Here is a 17,773-nt window from a genome sequence, read left to right on the forward strand (position 1 = left end):
AGCTGTTGGCATGACTCAAGGAATATTTTGAGGCCAGTTTTATTATTATTAGTAGGCTAATGCAATCAAAAGTTAATAGCATTTTTGGAAGGTTAACGAATTCCTTATTACTCTTGACCAATAGGTGGCGCTGTTACCAAATTGATGTGGCGTGGTCAGTGTGAGGTGACAATGGCACATAAAGTCTGGTGTAAATACGTCAAACCTACGCAGACATACAGCCCTCAGATGCAGTTTGGCATCTTACCAGCAAATTTGTTGATAAGTTAAATGAAAACAGTGTATCGACACAAATTCCATAACATTTTTGCCAGCTTGGTCAGAAGATGGTCTGAATCCAATTTGATGAAAATTGGACAGACAGTCGAGGAGGAGTTTGAAAAACTAGGTTTGCAAGATGAAACAAAATGGTGGACGGGATGTCCAGTCAAAATGTGAAAAATTGGTATATGTTTTCTCTGCTTGATCTAAGGAATGTTTTGAAAACAATGTTTTTTACTATAGGCTAATGTACTCCATAGTTATTAGTATTTTCCAAATTTCATGATTACTTTTAACCACAAGATGCGCCCAAACGTTTTGAGTACCATCAGGGCATGGTGATGAAAAATTTTGCAATTATTTTTGAAACAACACGCTAATGTGTTTTTAAGATACAGCAATTTAGAACTAAATTCAAAATGACCAACACTCAAAATGTCTGACTTGAGAAAATTGGATACCATTTCACTCAGAATCCCAAGACAGCGTTTAGAAAATCTGCAATTTTCGTATCTCCTGACTACTAGGGGGCAGAGTGCCGACACACTGCAGGTAGTTTCAGGTCATGCTTGTTATAACACACCAAGTTTAGGCCAAAGTATTACAGAAATATTTATTCCTGTCCACTTTTGGTTTGGTTAATCAACTTGAATTACATAACTTTTTGCCAGCATGGTCTGAAGATGATCTGGTTCAATTTTCATGACAATCAGTACAACGGTCTAGGATGAGTTAGGAAAAATAGGATTTACAAAGAACTGAAAATAGAAAAAAAAACAAAAAAAAAACCTTATATTTATTTCGACTCGGCATGAGCCAAGGAATAAAGGAATATTGTGGCTTACTGTTCAAAATTTAGTAGCATAGACAAGTGGTGTTGCTAGAGAGTTTGAGTTAGACTCCAAATTTGTTATGCTAACAATAACAATAGGTGCCTCTTTTAAAGCAAGCAGCATGTCAAATGACCCCTATACACTGAATTGTGGCATTGTTTTTTTGGGCTTTTTTGGATCGTTCAGGTTTTTTTTCCACACCTCTTGAATTATAATTTTCTTTAAACTATATATACACCGGTGGAGACTATTACATCAGAATTTACAGCATGCTGGAATTTATACAGATTATTTTAAAGTTATTGACTGAAGGACTGTGTTTTTAATAGTCAAGGATTTCTTTTTATGTGTGTTGTTTTAAGTTCCTTGTGAATTCTGTAAATACACTATTTATTCATTTTATTTTGTTGTTGTCTTATCTTTTCAAAGCACTTGTTTTACCTCACAGTTTCATTTGAACCCATTTTAAATAAAAAAAAAAGTCAAAAATTCAAAAAGTCATTAATTACTCATCCTTATTAATTACTAAACCCATAAGACCTTCATTTAACTTCGGAACACAAATTAGGATAAATTTCACATAATCTGAGAGCCTTCTAACTCTCCACAGACAGCAGTGCAACTGAAATGTTCACTGGCCCGGAAACATAGTAAGGACATTGTTAATATAGTTCATGTAACCTTGGTGGTTCAATAGTACATTTACGAAGGATCGAGCATACTTTTTGTGTGCAAAATAATTTCTTTATGTAACAATTATTCTCCGACTAGTGACCGGCTTATACCACAATTTATGCGCATGCATAAAATTATAAGCTCATAATTTTATGGTAGTGCTTACATAAGCAGCACCAAACGCCTGTATTGTGGTACTCTCGATAATTATAGAAAAGGGTAAAAATTTTGAACAAATTCAATAATTTTGTTTTCTTTGTTCACATTTTTTAAGGCCCGGGAACATTTCAGTTTCAAGCTTTTATCAAAAATATTTTGATTGGATAACATGAGGGTGAATAAGTAATGACAGATTTTTTTTTTTTTTTGTTGAATGCTACAAAATGTGGTCACATTAACATAGTAAAAACTTTGGACAATAAAAGGTCCACTGTTTATTGCAAATATGTCTATTGTTTGTTATGTTTACACGTAAAAAGATAATATAAGTCATTATAATCAGTAATTATGTCACCTAATGTGTAATGTGTTTTATTGTTTTTGTATCATCATGCCGTCAATATATTATTGTAAGAGGCGTAACATTACCGTCACACGCTTGAGGTTTTTGGCCAATCAAAACACACTGGATAGTTGGCCAATCAGAACTCACCTCACTCCTCAGAATGATGAGCTTTGTAAAAATCCATATGTTTCAGGAAGATGGGGTTTAGAGGAGCAACCAAAAACTTACAATATGTGGAAAATAATGTGTTTTTTGGAACTTTAAACCGCATTAACACACTGCATTACACCAAATACACTAAATAATGTTCTTTTTACATGACCCCACAAAATATGTAACAAATCTTGAACAATCATATAATATTTTTAATCTTTAGATGCATAGAAAAAGCTAACTACTGTAGAACTACAAAAGCTCTCTTCCAGTATATATACTGTGTTTGTGGGGTATGAGATTTAGGTAGAATGACATGTACCTTGCACGGTAACTTGCTTGAGCAAGGCTTCCAGGTGCTCCTTCTCTGAGGCTGTGGCTTGGTGGAGCCAGGCCAACATGTCACCAACATATCTGGTAAAAAAATGCATCAAAACCCATAGACAATATTACTTTAATCCTAAAGACTTCTATATTATATTTGATACACAAATTTCTAAGACTCCTAAATTTGCTATTCCAGATACTCATTAAATTAAATTAAAAAGGAACAAGGCAAGACATCCGTGTGCCATCTTGATTTTGTTGTATGCTTGCTTTCAACCCTTCGGGTTTTATTGTGCACTGGTTATCCAAGCTAAACAAGCAAAACAGTCTGATCTTTCTTACTAACCGCTTACTCAACATGCTCAAATGGCCAAAAACATGCAACAAAAACTAAGCAGAAACTCAATGACAGTCCAAAAATGGTCAACTGTTAGCTAGGAGTGTAATGGCCTTAAAAATAAGTATATTGTGTTTTTTTTACAAGTATGCTTGTATATGCATTACAAGATGCACTTTTCCTCAGCATTATAGTATGTGACCAGTCAGATCTTATTAATCATACACACAATGTAATTAAATAAAAAAAACTACTGAAGATAACAACAATAGACACCCAAATGGACGAGTGCTTGTGTGAGTGAACTAAAAGATACTTGCAACTAGTTCAATCGAACACAAAGCCATTTTGCCATATATTTTGAGCATATAATGTAATGGAAACATGATTAAAAACAGCTTGGTGCTGAATTGCACAGTCAGAAACTTAATGAATAATTATATGGAGTGTCTTCTAGATTTTTAGTTACAACTAATAGAGTTATAGATTGCCTGGGATTTGAGGCCATCACACAGTCAGCTATCATTACATTGGCTCCATATCCTTTAATACTGGACAGCAGGGGAAAGTGCTGTTCTGAGAACCACCGCTTCCCACTTTTATCGACGTTCTGCCAAGAACCTCATGTTCTCTCCTCAGGTTCCAAACGGGAAGGGGGAGGACGGTGTTCGAAATCTTGACGGGGTGCTGGCCTGGAGCGCATACAACAATCCATAGATCTCAACAGCCGACCTTTTGCTGAACCCGCACTAAGTAATTCTCTGAAAGAGAAAGCACTTCCCTGAAAGAATCAGGTTGGGTTTAATGTGCTTAGACATTGAATTGGATTTTCAGCTTCGGGAGATGTGGCAAATAAAGAAGCATGTCGGCTCTTCGTGTAAAGATGTTAATCACCAATGGAGAGGCTTTTAGCTGCTAACAGCGGCGTGACCCTAAAAATGACCCCCAAATTATAGCTGATTTGAAGTGATTATTTTTAGCACGCAGAAAAGAAATGTCATCTATTGTTTTTCAGCAAGCTTTTGAATGGAATTATTGGGTGGGAGGGTTGGGATGTGCATTTGTCATAGACTTCCAGGCCAGAGGAGCCCCCAACTGAGCCTGGTTTCTCCCAAGGATTTTTTTCTCCATTCTGTGATGGATGGGGTTTTGGTTTTTGCTGCTGTCGTCTCTGGCTTGCTTAGTTGAGGACACTTATTTTCTAGCAATTATTGTTGATTTGATAACACAGACTGTCTCTGCATTTAATAAAAATTAATTGTTTAATCTTTTCATTACACACTATTATCACTCTATTCTACTGTTTTGTGTTTCTGTTAAAAGCGCTATATAAATAAAAGTGGTTGATTGGCTGAATGATCTACCTCATTGGATCATGAGAGTGCATCTCTATGGGTCTTGGGGTGCCACCCGGTCCTCCACGGGTCAGGGCGTCAATAAAGCCTCGGACCACAGCAGACCGCCGAGCCGTTCCAAACTCATCCAGTGTATACCTGAAAGAATCAAAATAAAGTGTGGGAATTAAATATGAATTTAGGAGATCATGGTTTGTCTGGTTAGCATTGCACAAAAAGGAACTTCTAGTATGAAAATCATTTAAAAAATAGCCACAAAGCGAATTGTTCAAAATCAAAATTTTCAAAATTTGATTAATGTCAATGATTTAGCAGTGCCTCAAATTAATAGGTAATAATGAAAAAAAAACATTCTTCTTTTAAACTTCTTTCTCTGTGGGAAAAAAATTAAATAAATGCAGTTTGGGTCAGCAAAACACATTTCTTGCCCTTCCAAGGGTTCTACTGCAGACCTCTTTGAATGATTTTAGAGATACTAACTCTGATTTTGAACAAATGCACATGCATATGTTCAAAATCCTAAAATTTTACAGGACATTCTTAAGATCAACTCGTAGAAAAGACTAGCTGATATATATATATTGTACATCTCTAGTATAAATAAGATTAAAGGGACCACAAAACAAAACAGACACTGCAAGACCTTGGATCAGACACTGAAATCAGCAAGAGAAAAATACTTTAGGTTAGAGACACCCAGGGTCACACACACACAGACAAAAACAATGGAGGGCCCCGTTTGCATTTAGGAAACGTGGCTGTGTTTTGATCTACGGGCTGAGAACGGCCCTGTGCAGACTAAACAGTAGGGACCGCAGCAGCCAGAGAAAAAGGGAGGAGAGGAGGGATGTAGAAGTTTGGCATGAATTCCATGAACTCTGGAGGCCCTGTCCTCTGACTCTTTCTCCTCTGGCCTTGGACTCCTATAGATAAAAGGGGGTGTGAGAGTGCAGAGCCAAAGAAAGGGGGACACAAGCACACAGAGAGAAAGAGAGAGAGGGCGAGAGAGAGAGACGGTGTGAGGGAGAGAGAGAGGGCGAGGGAATGAGAGAGAGGGAGAGAGAGGGAGAGAGAGGGAGAGATAAACATAGAGTGTGACTATAAAACATAAGAGTGTGTGAAAAAAAAAACAAAGTCAGAAAGAAAATGCACGAGCCTGTGTTTAAATACATCATGGTACTGCAGCACCATGGTTAACAGTATGAAAAGACAAACTTAAGTGTCACAAACGGTAGAAAATACAGAACAGTCTGAAACTAAATATTTTGAAACAACTTAATGCTTTGAGATGCTTTCACAGACTGTCAGCACAGGAAGTATTAACAAGGAAATATGATGCAATATATTTCACAAAAATATTTACTTTATCTAAAGCAGCACAGAGGGTTGTGCGATTTAGCTCTGCGATTCTCAATACACTGAGAATCACAATTTTTTTGTTTCAAATAGAGATCACGATTCTGTCGCTGTGGAAAAATATTAATTGCTGCAGTCAGCTAATTAATTATTTTTTTAAGGTATGCAAAATTCCCTTTACAAGTTGTTTAAACATAAATGTGTGTTGGAAGTGTGTCTAATTCTTTCTCAAATCAGGCTGTACTGAGATTGCTGTCAAGTTTTTTTAGCCTTATTAATTATGTTTTATGCCATATTCTTACCATTCAATTAAAGGAATGGTATTATTAATATAATAAATAAGTAAGTAAACTTTGAGTTGAGTAAATAAGTCACCGTTTACTTGAGCAAGGCATCACATCTGTCAGGGAGTGGTTTAGCGTGAATACGTAATCAACGAATATATCAGGTTAACGAGTTTAATCATACACACACACATATACATATATATACACATATATACATATATACATATACATACATATATATACACATATATATATATATACATATACATTATGTATACACATATACATATATATATACACATATACATATATATATATATATATACATATATATATGTGAACTGTTTCTGCCAGGCCTGCCCAACCTGCCAGATTACGCCGCCCCAGAACTCCTCCCCAGTCCGCTGATTAGGCTGCGCATCATCGAGGTGCCCTTTGAGTGCATCGGGATGGACCTTGTAGGGCCGCTGCCAAAGTCTGCCCAGGGACATGAACACATCCTGGTGGTTGTCCACTACGCCACCCAGATCCCTAAAGCAGTCTTACTGTGGAAGGCCACAGCAAAGAACATTGCCAAAGAGCTATTCATGCTGTTCAGACAAGTCGGCATCCTCAGGAGATTCTGACTGATCAGGGTACCCTCTTCATGTCCCGGCTAATAGCTGACCTCTGCCAGCTGCTGGGGTAAAGCAGTTGAGGACCACCGTCTACTATCCCCTGACAGACGACTTGGTCGAAAGGTTCAACCAGACGCTACAACAAATTCTGAGACGAGCGGGCACCGAGGATAGGTGTGACTGGGACCTCATGCTGCCCTATGTACTGTTTGGGATCCGAGAAGTTCCCCAGGCTTTAAATGGAGTCACCCCCTTCAAGCTCCTCTTTGGCCGACAACCCAAAGGCCTCCTAGACGTCGGCATGGGAGCAGCAGCCCAGACTTCCAGCTCCAGTGCCTAAACAAGGTCTCTGACTTTGCTTGGGTACCCCATGCCCTGAGTCGATGAGCTGCTGGAATGTCTGGAAATGGCCTGGTACATCTCCACTCAACCTTACCAAGGGTTACTGGCAGGTGCCTCTTTCAGAATCTGTGAAGTCATAAACCGCCTTCTCCACCCCTAGTAGCCATTGGCAGTAACTGACCCTTCCTTCGGCCTCCATGGGGCACCAGCCACATATCACAGCATGAAGGACATCATCCTGCGTCTATCAGGCCTATCACGGTCACCAACCACGATGACATCATCATCCATTCAGAGACCTGGGAAGACCACCCGGAAAGCCTGCGGAGGGTGCTGTTGGAGCTCCAAGGGGCTGAACTCACCACCAACCCCCCAAAATGCCACCTTGAAGTCGCCGAAGCAAAGTACCTGGGATTCCAGGTTGGAAGGGGGCTCATACGGCCCCAGGAAAACAAGGTAGAGGAAGTCCAGAAGGCTCAGAGGCCCCTGACAAAGTCCCAGGTACAAGCTTTCTTGGGGTTAGCGGGATATTATTGTTGCTTTATCCCCAACGTCTCATCTGTAGCTGCCTCTCTGACAGACCTGACCAAGAAAGGGCAGCCTAAGAAGGTAATCTGGATGCCAGCAGCGGAGGCGGCTTTTCTGAAAGTAAAGAAGGCCCTGACCTCGGAACCGGTCCTCCGAACCCCGGACTTTAGCTGCCCCTTTCCTGCTGCTTACAGATACATCCCAGGACTGGGGGCCGTCCTGTCCAAGGTCCAGGAAGGTGAGGAGCATTTGGTCCTTTACATCAGCAGGAAGCTGACCCCAGCCAATAGAGACTACACAGTGGTATAAAAGGAAGCCTTGGCCATCAAGTGGGCAGTCCTGGGGCTGCGTTACTAACTCTCTGCATAACTTACCCTGGTTACAGACATTGTCATCTACGCTAATATTAGTCTGTTTCTTTCTTATTCTATTTCTCAGTTCAGTATCCAGTTTAGATGGTGGATCAGCACCAAGAGATGACCTTTAACGGAGATCACAAAACCTACGCAAATGAGCACTGTGGACAGATCACCGGAACCAGATGAATGCACGCACACACACACACACACAAACACACAGACTATAAGTCCTTTGCACAATCTGTTATGCGCTTAAAATTGATCAGTCACATCGTTAATTGCCACTTAGTTGAGGACACTTAAGTTCTTGATTACAGAGATCTCTGCATTAATAACAAAATTAAGTGTTAATCTTGTCATTATACATCACTATCACTCTATTCTCAGATTGTAGACTTTTTAATGCTTTAGTACAATCCGTATTATTAAAAGCTCTATATAAATACAAGTCATTGATTGATGGATCAATTGATTATGACAAAGGTGTACCTTAGGCTGGTAACAATAAAAGGCCACTCTTAAATGTACAGTTTTATCATACAGCACAATGCCACAGACGTTGCAAGTTTTGAGGGAACATGCAATTGGAGCATTATTTAGCAGTACATCCAACTGGCCTCACAACCACAGACCACACACCAGCCTAGGACCTCTACATCCAGCATCTTAAAATTTGTTAAAATTTTAAATTTGATGTGTAAAAGTTACAATTTGATGTGAATCTACATGGGTTGGTCAATGAAACTGAAACACTGGCCAATTTATTGTTGGAGGTTTCATGGCTAAATTTGACCAGCCTGGTGGCCAGTCTTCATTGATTGCACATTCCACCAGTAAGAGCAGATTGTGAAGGTTTAATTAGCAAAGTAATAGCAGAGTTTTGCTTAAAATACTGCAATGCACACAACATTATGGGTGACATATCAAATTTCAAAAGATTGTTGGTGCACGTCTTGCTGTAGCATCTGTGACCCAGACAGCAAGTCTTTCTGATATATCAAGAGACATTGTACCTAGGATAATGTCAACATACCACCAAGAAGGACAAACCACATCTTACAGGAGTAACTGTGGATGCAAGAGAAAGCTGTCTGAAAGGGATGTACAGGTGCTAACCCAGATTTTATCTAAAAACATAAAAAACAATTGCCCAACTCACTGCAGAAATAAATTTGCACCCTAACTCTCCTGTTTCCACCCAAACTGTCCATCGTTTGGGCTGCAATATCATGGCATTCCCTGTGCCCAATACTAGATTGGCACGTCACTGCCAAGGACTACCATTCTGGAGGTCTATGTGCACTCAATGGTTCAAACATTGTATCCTGAAGGCGGTGACATGCATCAGGATGATAATGCACCAATACACACAGCAAGACTGGTGACAGAGTGGTTTGATGAACAGAAAAGTGAAGCTGAAAATCTCCCATGGCCTGCACAGTCACCAGATCTAAACCAGATCTGAGCCACTTTGGGGTGTTTTGTAGGAACGATTCAGGAAACACCTGGCCTCTATAGCTCAAAATCCCTCTGGCCACTGTGCAGGACTTGTATCTGTCATTCCCAAGATGAACTGATGCTGTATTGGCTGCAAAAGGAGGCCTAAAACCAGTGTGGTCTAAAACCTGGCCTTTTAGTTTCATTGTCCAACCCCTGTATGGTTCTATATATAGTATATTGAGGCACAAGAACTGCAGCTGATAGAATGTGCACTACACTGTGTGCACAATTATTAGGCAAGTGATTACTTTAACCATATCATCATTTTATCCATAATTTCCAACTCCAGGCTGTACAAACTTGCTTATTTGATTTAATGCATATCAGGTGATGTGTCAATTGCTCCTGTCTACTGAGAGGTTGGTTTGTTTGCCGCTCCGTGTAGCTTCGCTCTTCAATTTATCACCTTCTCTTCTCTAGCGATCAAATATAATTTAATTGTCTACATACCGCTGATACTATCTATCAAACTAATCAAACTAATTCGACTGCTGTTAGTCCACTCGCTTTAATCTAAAACTTTGCAGTGAGTTAGTACTCGTTTGCCAATTCACTTTCATTCCCACCTGCGTTTTCGTGCCTATTATTGGCTTCTTTCCGCTCCTGTTCATTTGTTCCTCGCTCGTTCGCTCCGTTTTCACAAGCTCGTCAAAACAAGAGTGGAAAGTGAATCTTCCATAACTTACGGTTAGTAAATGGCTTCTCCCTGCATCGTCACTTGCACCGCCTGCCACATGTATAGTTTATCTGTCTCTGTCAGCGATCAGGGATTATCGCATGATAAATGCAGGGAAATAGCTAGGCTGACAGAGAAGTTTTTAGAATTAGAGACACCCATCCAAACTTTAATTGAGGACAGTAAAAATGCGAGGGCTGTAGATACTGCTTTGGATGCGACTAGTACAGTGAATCATGTACATTGTTCGGTTCCAGCTTTACAGCCCATGCAGCAGGGCAATTGGGTGACCGTGAGATGCACTAGTCATGGGTCAAAACACCGCTCTTCCGTTCCGATTAGAACATAAAACAGGTTCTCCCCACTCAGTGACGCACCCACTGAGAAACCTGATCAAAGTGCTCTAGTAATTGGCCTGAAAACCTGAAAATAGAGACACAAGCCACCGTAGTCCAATGCTTACCGGGAGCCAGAGCGCCTGACATCTTGTCAAATTTAAAAGTGCTGGCTAATAAACGTAAATTCGGTAAGATTGTTATTCACGTCGGTGCTAATGACGTTCAACTTCACCAGTCGGAGATCACTTAAAATAAGAGGTGTGTGTCGGACAATTTAATATGCTCTGGTCCCCTCCCTGCTTACCGGGGTGATGAGATTTACAGCAGACTGCTGGGTCTCAATGGCTGGATGTCTAAGTGGTGCCCGCAAAACAACATAGACTTTATAAACTTTATAGACAATTGGATGAATTTCTAGGGCAGACCTGACCTGTTGAAAAGAGATGGTCTTCACCCCCCTCCTGGGGTGGTGCCGCTCTTCTATCTAGAAATATGGCATATAGTATAAGAGCTCCAACATGACCAACTAGTGCCCAGGTCAGGAAGCAGACAGACTGGCTAAACCGACCATCTGCTAGCTGCCTCACGTCACAGAAGGCAGTTAATTCTCAACACATAGAGACTCTTTCACCTAGATATCACACTATAGAGTGTCTGTCTGTTCCCCGAATTAGAATATGCAGAGAACGTCTAAACCAAATTAAAAGCAATAATTTAATTAATGTCCAACAAATTAAAACTACCTATAATTCAAATAAGCAAACGATAAAACTTGGCTTGCTGAATATTAGATCACTTTCCATATATGATTTGATCAAAGATCAGAACCTAGATTTGCTTTGTTTGACAGAAACCTGGCTAAAACCAGATGAATATATTAATCTAAATGAATCTACCCCCCAAAATTATTGCTATAAAAATGAGCCACGTTTAAAAGGTAAGGGGGAGGTGTTGCTACAATTTACAACAATATTCTTAGTACTTCTCAGAAGGCAGGCTTTAAGTATAACTCATTTGAAGTTTTGGTGCTGCATATAACATTATCTATAGAATCATGTGCTAGTGATAAATCCCCTGTCATGTTTGTACTGGCTACTGTATACAGGCCACCAGGGCACAGCACAGATTTCATTAAAGAATTTGCTGATTTTCTAACTGAGTTAGTACTGGCCGCAGATAAAGTCTTAATTGTTGGCGATTTAAATATCCATGTTGATAATGAAAAAGACGCATTAGGATCAGCTTTCTTAGACATTCTGAACTCCATTGGGGTTAGACAGCACGTCTCTGGACCTACTCATTGTCGAAATCATACTCTAAATCTAATACTGTCACATGGAATGGATGTTAAAGTGGTTGAAGTTCTGCAGCAAAGTGATCATATTTCAGATCACTATCTAGTTTTGTGTCAACTCTTTATAGCTAAACCTGTAAACTCTGCACCTTATTTTAAGTATGGTAGAACCATCACTTCCACCACAAAAGAAAGCTTTCTATGTAATCTTCCTGACTTATCCCAATTCCTTAGCACATCCAATACGACACAAAAACTTGATTATGTAACAGAAACTATGTACTCCCTTTTTTCTAGCACTTTAGATACAGTTGCTCCTTTGCACTTAAAAAAGATGAAAGAAAACAATCTGACTCCATGGTATAATAATAACACACGCACCCTAAAGAGAGCAGCCCGGAAAATGGAGCGCAGGTGGAGAAAAACTAAATTACAAGTATTTTGTACTGCCTGGCGGGAGAGTATCCTGTCATACAGAAAAGCATTAAAAATGGCAAGATCTGATTGTTTTTCATCTCTTTTAGAAGAAAACAAACAACCCCCGGTATTTATTCAGTACAGTAACTAAATTATCGAAAAATAAAACGTCAACAGGTGCTAACATTCCCCAAGAGTATAGCAGTAATGACTTTATGAATTTCTTTACTTCTAAGATTGATACTATCAGAGATAAAATTGTAACTATGCAGCCGTCAACAACAGTTTCACATCAGATAGTGAGCTTTAGATCCCCTGAGGAAAAATTACACTCTTTCTCTATTATAGGAGAAGAAGACTTGTTCAAACTTGTTAAATCATCTAAACCAGCAACATGTATGTTAGACCCTATTCCATCTAAACTATTAAAAGATTTGCTTCCAGAAGTCATAGATCCTATTTTGAACATTATTAATTCATCATTGTCATTAGGATATGTTACCAAAACCTTCAAACTGGCTGTAGTTAAGCCTCTTATTAAGAAACCACATTTCGATCCCAAAGATTTAGGAAATTACAGACCAATCTCTAATCTCCCTTTTCTGTCAAAGATACTAGAAAAGGTAGTATCCTCACAACTGTATTCCTTTTTAGAAAAAAATGGTGTCTGGGAGGATTTCCAATCAGGATTTAGACCGTACCATAGTACTGAGACTGCTCTCATTAGAGTTACTAATGACCTGCTTCTATCATCTGATCGTGGTTTTATCTCGTTATTAGTGCTATTAGATCTTAGTGCAGCATTCGATACTATCGATCACAACATTCTCTTGGATAGACTAGAAAACTATGTTGCATTATGCATTAGAGGAAGTGCCTTAGCATGGTTTAAATCATATCTATCTGACCGCTATCAGTTTGTAGCACTAAATGAGAAGGTATCATATCGCTCAGTGCTAGGACTGTTACTTTTCAACCTATACATGTTACCTCAGGGAGATATTATCAGGAGTCATGGTGTTAGCTTTCACTGCTATGCTGATGATACTCAGCTCTATATTTCAGCGCAGCCTGGTGATACACACCAAATTGAGAATCTAACAGAATGCATAGTCGATATAAAAAACTGGATGATGAGTAACTTCTTAATGTTAAATTCTGAAAAAACGGAGGTGCTAATAATTGGACCTAAAACCCCACATATAATAATCTAGAACACAGTCTAACACTTGATGGCTGCTCTGTTAATTCTTCATCATCAGTTAGGAACCTAGGTGTGCTGTTTGACAGCAATCTTTCCTTCGAAAACTATGTTCCTAGAATCTGTAAAACTGTCCATCTTATATATCTAAATTACGACCTATGCTTTCAACCTCTAATGCAGAAATATTAATTCATGTGTTTATGACTTGAGGTTAGATTATTGTAATGCTTTATTGGGTGGTTGTTCTGCACGCTTGATAAACAAACTTCAGCTAGTCCAAAACGCAGCAGCTAGAGTCCTTACTAGAACTAGGAAGTATGATCATATTAGCCCGGTTCTGTCAACACTGCACTGGCTTCCTATCAAACATCGGATAGATTTTTAAATCTTATTAATTACCTATAAAGCCCTGAGTGGTTTAGCTCCTCAATACTTGAGCAAGCTCTTATCACACTATAGTCCTGCATGTCGGCTGCGTTCTCAAAACTCTGGCCATTTGATAATACCTAGAATATCAAAATCAACTGTGGGTGGCAGATCATTTTCCTATCTAGCACCTAAACTCCCTAACTCTGTTTGGGAAGAAGACACACTCTGCCAGTTTAAATCTAGATTAAAGACACATCTTTTTAACTTGGCCTACACAAAACACACCAACACACTTTTTATTATTCAAATCCGTTGAATATTATGAGGATTTTTAGGCTGCATTACTTAGATTTGCTGGAACCGGGAACACTACTCTAAAATACGATGTACTTGTTACATCTTAAAAAGAATGGCGCTAATATTATTCCTGTCTCTTTCTCATTCTGTTTTCACAGTTCGTATCCAGATTAGATGGTGGATCAGCACCTAGAGATAATGTTCATCAGAGACCAGAACACCTAGATGCGCTCTGTGGACAGACCACCAGATCCTGATGCACACACATACACACTTAGTGTCATTTACACTATCTGACAAAGCTGCGTTTAAAATTGAACTTGAAGTTAAGTGCTGGGCGTCCGGTCAGACAAGAACTGGCCCCAACTGAGTCTATTTTCTCCCAAGGTTTTTTTTTCTCCATTCTGTATGGATGGGGTTTTGTTTCCTTGCCGCTGTCGCCTCTGGCTTGCTTTGTTGGGGACACTTAACTTCTAGTGATTATCGTTGAATTGATTACAGAGACAGTCTCTGCATTTAATAACAAATTGTTCACTCGTCATTATACATCCCTGTCATTGTATTCTTCTACCTTATACTGTACAGTGCTTTGATGCAACCTGTGTTGTTAAAAGTGCTATATAAATAAAAATGATTGATTGATTGATTGATTGATTGATATTTGTGTAACGAGGGAGAGTGTGGCCTAAGGAAATCAACACCCTATATCAAGGTGTGCATAATTATTCCTCAAGAAAAATGGGCCAAGAAAGAGATTTAACTGACTCTGAAAAGTCAAAAATTTTAAAAAGTCTTTCACAGGGATGCAGCACTCTTGAAATATCTAAAATATTGGGGTGTGATCACAAAACCATCAAATGTTTTGTAGCAAATAGTCAACAGGGTCGCAAGAAACACGTCAAGAAGAAAAGACGCAAATTAACTGCCAAAAATTTGAGAAGAATCAAACATAAATCTACCAGGAAGATTAGAGTGTCAATAATTACGAGGTGTTCAGTTCTCAGAGATATGGCCAATGTAAGAAAGGCTGAAACCCGACCACCTCTGAAGTTGAAATATCAAAAATGGGCCAAGAAATATCTGAAGACAGATTTATCAAAGGTTTTGTGAACTGATGAAATGAGAGTGACTCTTGACAGACCAGATTGATGGGCCCATGATTGGATCAGTAACGAACACAGAGCTCCACTTCGACTCAGACTGCAGCAAGGTGGAAGTGGGGTACTGGTATGGGCAGATGGGCTAGTTGGACCTTTTCGGATTGAAAATAAACTCAAAATCAACTCTCAGACCTACTGCCAATTTTTAGAAGACACTTTCTTCAAGCAGTGGTAAATGAAAAAGTCTACATCTTTCAAGAAGACTTTGATTTTTATGCAAGCAATGCTCCATCACATGCATCAAAATACTCCACTGCGCGGCTGGCCAGTAAAGGCCTTAAAGATGAAAAACTAATGACATGGACCCCTTCTTCACCTGACTCAAACCCTATTGAGAACTTGTGGGCCCTTTCTAAACAGTAAATTTACAGTAAAGGTAAACAGTACACCTCTCTGAACAGTGTCTGGGAGGCTGTGGTTGTGGCTGCACAAGTTGATTCTGATCAGATCAAGAAACTGACTGACTTCCTGAATGGAAGGCTTGTGACTGTTATTGAAAAGAAGGGTGGCTATGTTGGTCACTGAGGTTTTCTTTTTGAAATTTCAGAAATGTTTATTTGTTAATTTTGAGTTTGTTTATTATTCTCACTTTAACAAGTGAAAATAAACAATTGAGCTGGGAAAATATTTGTTTTTCATTTAGTTGAATAATAATTCTGCACACTAATAGTTATAGTCACTAATAGTTAATAGTTAATCTAATTTTTCAAATCAAGGTACTGTTGTTGTTGCATTGTACTGATGTGGCTCATTAATAAAAAAAAAACGAATCAATCTTGACGACTGTTTTATTTTATGTATGAATAAGTTAGTATGAATAATTATAGTGTACTGACAGTTGGAAGACTTTTCTAAACACAGAAAACTTCTTCTAAAAGAATGTGAGACACTGACACCTTGTGGTACATATATATATATATATGAGGAAATTGCAATCCAATTCCCTGTAGCTAAAAAAGTACAGTATACAGTACAGGACAATTTAACTGATTAAAGTTTTTATTGGAGTTAGGAGTCAATAAGAACTGAGTGGCCCATAGTGGCAGTGGGTTATGGTATACAAAGGTGTATGTAATGAAAAACGAACAAAGGCGCATCAAATTAGCATTATAGAATGATTTAATTGAAGAAAATGAAAAACATCACTATTAAAAAAAAGATGTGCATCGTTCTGTTCTGCTGGCACCAAAGACTGTAAGGGAGAGAACTCACTTATAAAGAACAGGACGATCCTGGAGAGATTCCATAGCTTGACTCAAGACGGGAGGAATATCACATGTTTCCTGAGTCAACCCTCTGCACTCATCTACAGACATCAAGACAGACACAGTGACATCTTATAAGGCCTCCTATAATACTAAAACACATTACACAAAAAATTATTATTAGTGTGTTATATATAACACACAATATTATTATATGACTACAACATAGTACTAAAGTACTAAAATCATCATGCAAATCAGAACTGTCATAAGTTGTTCTGTAAGCTGTGAGTCAGTTTTCTATTACACATTCTCTGGCAGTGGCAACTGCGCTTATATTCCAGAAACTTCTCGCCTACGCTGTGTATGTGTGTGCATGTGTAAGGTCCAGAGAACACACTCACTCTGAGCCCAGCGATAGAGCTGCTCATATGCGGTCTCCTGTAACACAGCCATCTGCTCCATGATCTCCAGCCTGCAGTAAAGGAAAGACATCACTGCACATCTACACAAAAAGTCTGTTTTTTTTGTACATTTCTAATCTGTTCTATTTAATTCTATTCTAGTGTAGTCTATTCTCTCTCACCCTGCTGTTTGCTGGTTAGTTCTCAGTAGGACCTTCACATCCTCATGGATGTTCTTCACACGGTTCAGTGCTCTGTAGAAGTCCTGCACAGTATACATACAATTCAGACAATTAATAGATGATTCTGTCTGAATTAATTTTTTTATTATTCGGAATGAGATGATTCAATTTGTCCATTTTATGTCATGTAACTGTAAACTTTGAATTTCAAGATTTTTTATATATATATATATATATATATATATATATATATATATATATATATATATATATATATATATATATATATATATATAAGTTATATATCTTATTTTTTATTATTTTAAGATGAATATAATGTTGACAATCTTATCTAGTGGTTCATTTATGTGTTTTGGTTCAAATTTCATATAAAGATTTGTGGGATAACATGGTTACCTCAGTGATGGGACCATCTCGTGCAGAACGTAATGTTGTCATTTCAGTGGTAGACAGCTGGAACTTTGACAAGAATGCCTGGGCCACCTGAGCCCGAACCTCCAAGCGTTGACTAAAGACAGAAGGTAATGCATTTAATAAATGTAATAATAATAATAACTTGTTTGATCTATATAGCACTTTTCTGGGTGCTCAAAACACTTTAAAAAGAAAGGGGGAAATTTCTCAACCACCACCAATGAGTAGCATCCACCTGGATGATGCGATGGAAGTCATATTGCACCAGAACACCCACCACACACTAACTCAAATATGGAGAGTACACAGAGTGATGAAGCCAGTATCAGTATATCAGTATCAGTATCAGTATCAGTA

General features: G+C 38.6%; 1 protein-coding gene across 1 annotated transcript in view; it reads right to left on the reverse strand.

Moving 5' to 3' along the window:
* LOC122359190 (conserved oligomeric Golgi complex subunit 6-like) overlaps window positions 1–17,773 on the reverse strand; it is a 58,921-nt gene that overhangs the window by 17,984 nt on the left and 23,164 nt on the right. Inside the window, 6 exon segments of the mRNA XM_043259451.1 lie at window positions 2,750–2,841; window positions 4,456–4,584; window positions 16,403–16,496; window positions 16,800–16,870; window positions 16,982–17,064; window positions 17,399–17,510. Of these exon segments, the coding sequence (XP_043115386.1) occupies window positions 2,750–2,841; window positions 4,456–4,584; window positions 16,403–16,496; window positions 16,800–16,870; window positions 16,982–17,064; window positions 17,399–17,510 (581 nt within the window).

The sequence above is a fragment of the Puntigrus tetrazona genome, chromosome 15, assembly GCF_018831695.1.
Source record: "Puntigrus tetrazona isolate hp1 chromosome 15, ASM1883169v1, whole genome shotgun sequence".
In the NCBI taxonomy this organism is placed as follows: Eukaryota; Metazoa; Chordata; class Actinopteri; order Cypriniformes; family Cyprinidae; genus Puntigrus; species Puntigrus tetrazona.